General features: G+C 40.6%; 1 protein-coding gene across 5 annotated transcripts; it reads left to right on the top strand.

Annotated features, from left to right (window-relative positions):
• Positions 1 to 391: 391 nt before the first annotated feature.
• Positions 392 to 5,168, top strand: LOC131684545 (transmembrane GTPase Marf). 5 transcript variants are annotated; one of them, XM_058967525.1, is made up of 10 exons: positions 392 to 632; positions 894 to 1,040; positions 1,099 to 1,565; positions 1,827 to 2,116; positions 2,179 to 2,409; positions 2,467 to 2,574; positions 2,879 to 3,802; positions 3,853 to 3,999; positions 4,064 to 4,260; positions 4,330 to 5,168. In XM_058967525.1, the coding sequence occupies exons 3-10, from the start codon at positions 1,322 to 1,324 to the stop codon at positions 4,529 to 4,531; spliced, it is 2,343 nt and encodes a 780-aa protein (XP_058823508.1). In that variant the 5' UTR covers positions 392 to 632; positions 894 to 1,040; positions 1,099 to 1,321; the 3' UTR covers positions 4,532 to 5,168. The 5 variants fall into 5 exon arrangements, with proteins under 5 accessions (XP_058823508.1, XP_058823511.1, XP_058823509.1 ...); XM_058967528.1 differs by lacking the exon at positions 894 to 1,040 and having other exon boundaries at positions 1,481 to 1,565; XM_058967526.1 differs by lacking the exon at positions 894 to 1,040.
• Positions 5,169 to 5,578: the final 410 nt, after the last annotated feature.

Genomic DNA, 5,578 nt, shown 5'->3' with positions numbered 1-5,578 from the left:
GCTGGATCAATTTGACACGTGTTTTTTTCTTTCCGCAGGTCCCGTCCCAGATCTGCCCCTAGAAACAATCCCATTTACTTTTGCCGTCTTTGTTTATTATTTTCCACCAGCTTGTGATGTAGTATTTGTGTCATGTGACATGTACGTACATGGGCCGTAGAAAAGTCTATTGCCTATCCTTATAACATTGGACGTGTTGCCATACAATGCCGGGGCATACGTTGCCAAAAATGCTGTTTTTCTCTCCGCAGTTCTCTTACTAGATTTTTTCTACTCTGATGTATCTTTTTATTTCTCGCAGTGTACATTCTGTGCTCCTCATATTTTTTTCTCATGGGATTTGAATTAATCTGACATTCTTCTTTCTACTTTGTTCCACACGTCAAAAATGCTAAAAAGTTACATCATGCGCGTGTTGTCGGAGAGGAAAAGTGCAGCAGAGGAAATTTTCACCAAGTTTATTCTTTAATTTGTGGAAAAATAGTTTAAAAGTAGCGGCTTTCGTTGTGGCAAAAACCAATATAATATAATTGTTAGTTTGTAAATTGTAAAAATGCATTAGCTTGCCTGCAGCCCCGAAAGTAAAAGGGTTCATTTCGACTCGCGCTGCGACCATGTCAGAGTCGAACCAGGTTCGTAAGAAATCGCAATTTTATAGCACCGTTCCCTTGTTATCATCTAAACATAGATCACGTTATTTTGTATCTCATAGCTTTTTCCTGAAACGTAATTCTATTAAAATGTCTAGAAACGAGTGGATTTGGTTCCTTTATCGTATAGATGCCAATTTTTTCATTGCATCAGAGGAAAATCTGTAATTCCAAAAACTCAGTAGACCGTAGAAAGCGAAAAATTAGTATCCCTAATTATTGTTTCCTTTTGTTTACTTTCAGTTGTTTCTTTGAGTTGCCAAAAACAAAGTTCTGCTAGATAATCACGACGGTCTGAAGACAGCCTTTTTGCACCCGCTAGTGCGCGATATCCAAGTTTAGAATTTTTCTGCATCGCAATATTCATATGTTTACGCATTGCTCATACGTGTAAAGAAAATGTTAAGTCAAATCTTTTCTTTTCTCTAAATTATGTGTGTTATTGTAGGACAATAATCGAAACAAAGCCCGAACACACTAGTACATTTCTAATCAGCTCTTTTTTGCTACTACTGCTAACTACTATGCTCTTCGTTACCGTCACCATAATTTAAACGTAACCGTATAATCAAACGTGTTATCTCGCGGAAAACAAAAAATACAATCGCGCATCTAACGATCGAAAAAAAAATTGTGTTTATAATAATACTTGTTACAAAACAAATCTGGCGATGGCCGCGTATCTGAATCGCACCCTATCGATGATGACCGGTTCGAACGGGGCGGCTTCGGCGTATGAAACGGCGGCACTGATCGACGCCAACGCATCGCCACGTGGACTACACACCGGACCCGGTGCCATTGGACACAACGACGTTTCACCGCTGCAGATTTTTGTGCGAGCCAAGAAAAAGATCAATGATATCTTTTGCGAAATCGAGGACTACGTGGTGGAAACAACCGGATTCATCGATGGTAAGTATGCAGCTAGCTGTAGTTGCGGATTTTCTTCTCATAAAAATATATGCTGGTTTTGGTTACCCATACAGACATATTTTTGCGCCCTTCAAAGTTTTAATTTATTGAGAAAAAAATCGAATTAAAATGCTCTCAGAATCACATAAATATACCAGCAAAATGATAAGCACTTCTGGATGTTATTTATGATCGCTAATCTCTTACCTCTACATATCGATATACCAAATCTTTATTGATCATAAATAAATTCATCCCTAGCTCTTCCTGCGATAGTCGAAATCGTCGACAAGGCGGAGGCAGAGATGTTCAGAAGCTACGTGCTGAAGGTGTCTGGAATCCGAGAGGTTTTATCCCGAGATCACATGAAGGTGGCCTTCTTCGGGCGAACCTCCAACGGCAAAAGCTCCGTAATCAATGCTATGTTGCGAGACAGAATTTTACCGAGTGGAATCGGACATACGACCAACTGTTTCTGTCAGGTTGAGGGTATCGATGGAGATGAAGCGTATCTGGTGAAGGAAGGCTGTGATGAAAAACTGAGTGTTAAGGTTAGTTCATTTTTTTCCATTTTGAATAACGGGAACGGTAATCATGTAAATTTTGCTTCCAGTCCGTCAAGCAGCTTGCTAATGCCTTGTGCCAGGAAAAGCTCTCGGAAAGCTCGATGGTGCGAATATTCTGGCCTCGCAAGCGCTGCAGTTTGCTACGGGACGATGTAGTATTTGTCGATTCACCAGGGGTGGATGTGTCGCCGAACCTGGACGATTGGATAGACAACCATTGTCTGAATGCGGACGTGTTTGTTCTAGTGCTGAACGCTGAATCAACAATGACCCTGGCTGTATATCAACCCATATCAAATAAAACTGCATGCTATATCATGGTCTCTGTTTTATAGGAAAAATCGTTTTTTCACGAAGTGTCTACTCGTTTGTCTAAGCCGAATATATTTGTACTAAACAATCGATGGGACGCTTCTGCGTCGGAACCGGAATTTCAAGAATCGGTAAGGTTTTCCTCAGCAGTTTCCCGACTATCTCCAACTAAATTAGAATTTTCCCTCCTGCCTGTTTCCAAATTTTGGTTAATGATAACAACAGGGTCTGGAAAAGGTAATGAAGCAAGTCAAAAATTAATTGTTGCTTCTAAATTGCTATTGTGTGACTTCACTGCTAATCATATATGTACTGTGACATGATCTTTTATGAAAATGTTTGGCTTTCGCAGTACTGTTGTACAAGCTTAAAGCTGCTCCTTTAGAATGCTGTAGGAAAGCAGATATATGATAACACTAATCCTTCCAATTACAGGTCAAAGCACAGCATCAGGAGCGTTGTATGGACTTTCTTGTGAAGGAACTAAAAGTGGCCACCCAGAAGGAAGCTGACGAACGCGTGTTCTTTGTGTCGGCCCGCGAAACACTTCAGGCGCGTCTGTTCGAGGCCGAAGGTAAACCGGCAATAGGTGGTGCGTTGGCTGATGGCTTTCAGAATCGCTACTTCGAGTTTCAGGATTTTGAGCGTAAGTTTGAGGAATGCATCTCCAAGAGTGCTGTGCGGACTAAATTCGAGCAGCACAGTTTGCGTGGCAAGGGAATCTCCAGTGAAATGCGATCGATGCTGGACAGTATCTATGAACGGGCGAACGTTCTGCGAAACCAGAAATTAGAACAAAAGAAAAAGTTAACCGACAGGATTGCCAACACCGAGACACAGCTGATGCAAGTGACGCGCGAAATGAAAATGAAGATTCACAATATGGTCGAAGAGGTGGAACAAAAAGTATCCAAAGCGTTAAACGAAGAGATTTGGCGGCTGAATATCCTTGTCGATGAGTTCAATTTACCTTTCCACACTGATGTGTTGGTGCTAAACGTTTACAAGAAAGAGATAAATGCGCACGTGGAAAATGGACTTGGGTCAAACCTGAGGGCACGTCTCAGCACTGCACTGGCGATGAACGTCGAAACTGCACAGCGTGAAATGACTGACCGCATGACGGCTTTGATACCTTCGGAAAAAATCGTTGCTCATACTAACCACGTCGTGGCCAGAAGTCAACCCTTCGAAATGCTCTACACACTGAACTGTCAAAATTTGTGCGCTGATTTCCAAGAGGATTTGGATTTCCAATTTTCTTGGGGAATTACGGCTTTCATCGCGCGCTTCAATGGAAAAATGCGAGCTGGTAATAGGAAAGCGATAACTCACAACAGACAGAACAGCAACATAAATGTATGTGATAAATTACATATGTTTCATTATTTGATTAATCATTTTTCTAGCCATCACAGATGATGTCGCCATCTTCACCGATGTGTCTTATGCCCGAAAACGAGTTAATTACACAGGAGCAGCTATCAGTGATATCGAAGGTAGCGATTGCATCGATTGGCTCCCAGGGTACTCTTGGATTGCTGGTAGCAGGAGTAGTAAGTGTTTTAGCTATCACAAAATCTGTTTATCATTTATGTAACATTTCTCATATTTCAACAGTTGCTCAAAACCATCGGTTGGCGAGTGATTGTCGGAGCTGGCGTCCTTTACGGTAGTGTCTACTTGTACGAACGACTCTCCTGGACTAACGCAGCAAAGGAGAAAAGTTTCAAGAACCAGTATGTCCAGCACGCAACCCGGAAGCTAAAGCTAATCGTGGACTTGACTTCCGCCAATTGCAGCCATCAGGTTCAACAGTGAGATTGAAATAGTGCATTCCCAAAAGAGATCCAGGATTTGCTAAATAATTTTTTTATACATTGTAGAGAATTGTCTAGCACCTTTGCAAGGTTATGTCGCGTGGTGGATACAGCCACCACTGACATGAACGCCGAATTGAAGGATATTGAAAACTCATTGGCAGTGATCGAGACCAACCAGAAACAGATCAAGGTGCTGAGCAATAAGGCCAATTTCATCCAACGAGAACTGGAGATTTTCGATAGCAATTACATCAAAGAGAACTAGAAAAAAAGCAGGACTACCGAAAACGAGAAGATACTAATATATTATAATGTAGAAAACATAGTCATTACAGCAGAGCCGAAGATCGAATCTTTGTTAACAGAAAGTTTAACTTAAGTTGCTGTTAAATGAAACAATGTTATTTTGCGTTTGTTTTAGAAAACAAATTTTATCTACAATTTTTGTATTCTCTGGTGTATTTATACCCTACTTCAAAGTTTTTCGGCACGGACAGATAAGTGACAAATGCCACAACTTGTTTGTAGAATCTATGAATAAACAAGTCGGCATTGAGATATCGAATGAAATTCAAGCAACTTATATATGGGCAACAGTGAATTCTACCTAACAAAACTGTTTATGCGTGTATTATAATATATTGTAAGAATTTGTGATGAATACTAGTAGAAACGAAAACAAATCTTTATAGGTCATTGGTCCCTTAACATAGAAAAAATATTGTTTGAAGTCACAGTTTTCAGTCGTATGAATAAAGCGAATCGATCCACCAACAATTCGATAAAATACGGTTGTATAGAACCAATAACTAAAATTCATCGTTATACTGATATGGACACAGTACAGTAGTACGGAGTTTTTTTTGAAACCTATGAAATAAAATGCTACTCCCGAACAAATATTCGCCGACGCATTTGAATTAGGGGAAAGAAAAACCAAAACCGTTTGCGAAACTTCGCTTTCTCTTTGGCTATCATATCATTCTTTAGTGCATCAAACAGGTTGTTTGGTGAGATTCTCTATTGCGTTAAAATGTGTGTCTCGCGTCACCTGAAGTGACTCTTCAGAATTGGATGAGAAAAGTCACGTAGAGTGAGGTGAGATTAGTCGTCTCACGTCACGCACCGTGCGGAATAGGGCGATATCGTTATCCTAAATATACAAACCCCTTTGTAAAAAATGGCGTCCAAATTTCATGCATATTATCCGACAGCTAGTCAATTAGACGGCTTGGATGACGTCGACGATACGACAAATACCAAAAAGCTGGCCAATTCGTACTGTTGAATCGGGTAAGGAAAGCCGTGGTGG

This window comes from Topomyia yanbarensis, chromosome 2 (assembly GCF_030247195.1).
Source record: "Topomyia yanbarensis strain Yona2022 chromosome 2, ASM3024719v1, whole genome shotgun sequence".
NCBI lineage: Eukaryota > Metazoa > Arthropoda > Insecta > Diptera > Culicidae > Topomyia > Topomyia yanbarensis.
Note: the sequence above shows the minus strand (reverse complement) of the source record. Positions and strands in the feature narration are given on the sequence as shown.

Bases quoted from the DNA above. Each gene is read 5' to 3' on its own strand.
- LOC131684545 (XM_058967526.1), top strand. From the start codon at position 1,322: ATGGCCGCGTATCTGAATCGCACCCTATCGATGATGACCGGTTCGAAC. The intron at 1,566-1,826 runs GTAAGTATGCAG...ATTCATCCCTAG, and splicing joins AACAACCGGATTCATCGATG to CTCTTCCTGCGATAGTCGAA. The intron at 4,000-4,063 runs GTAAGTGTTTTA...ATATTTCAACAG, and splicing joins GATTGCTGGTAGCAGGAGTA to TTGCTCAAAACCATCGGTTG.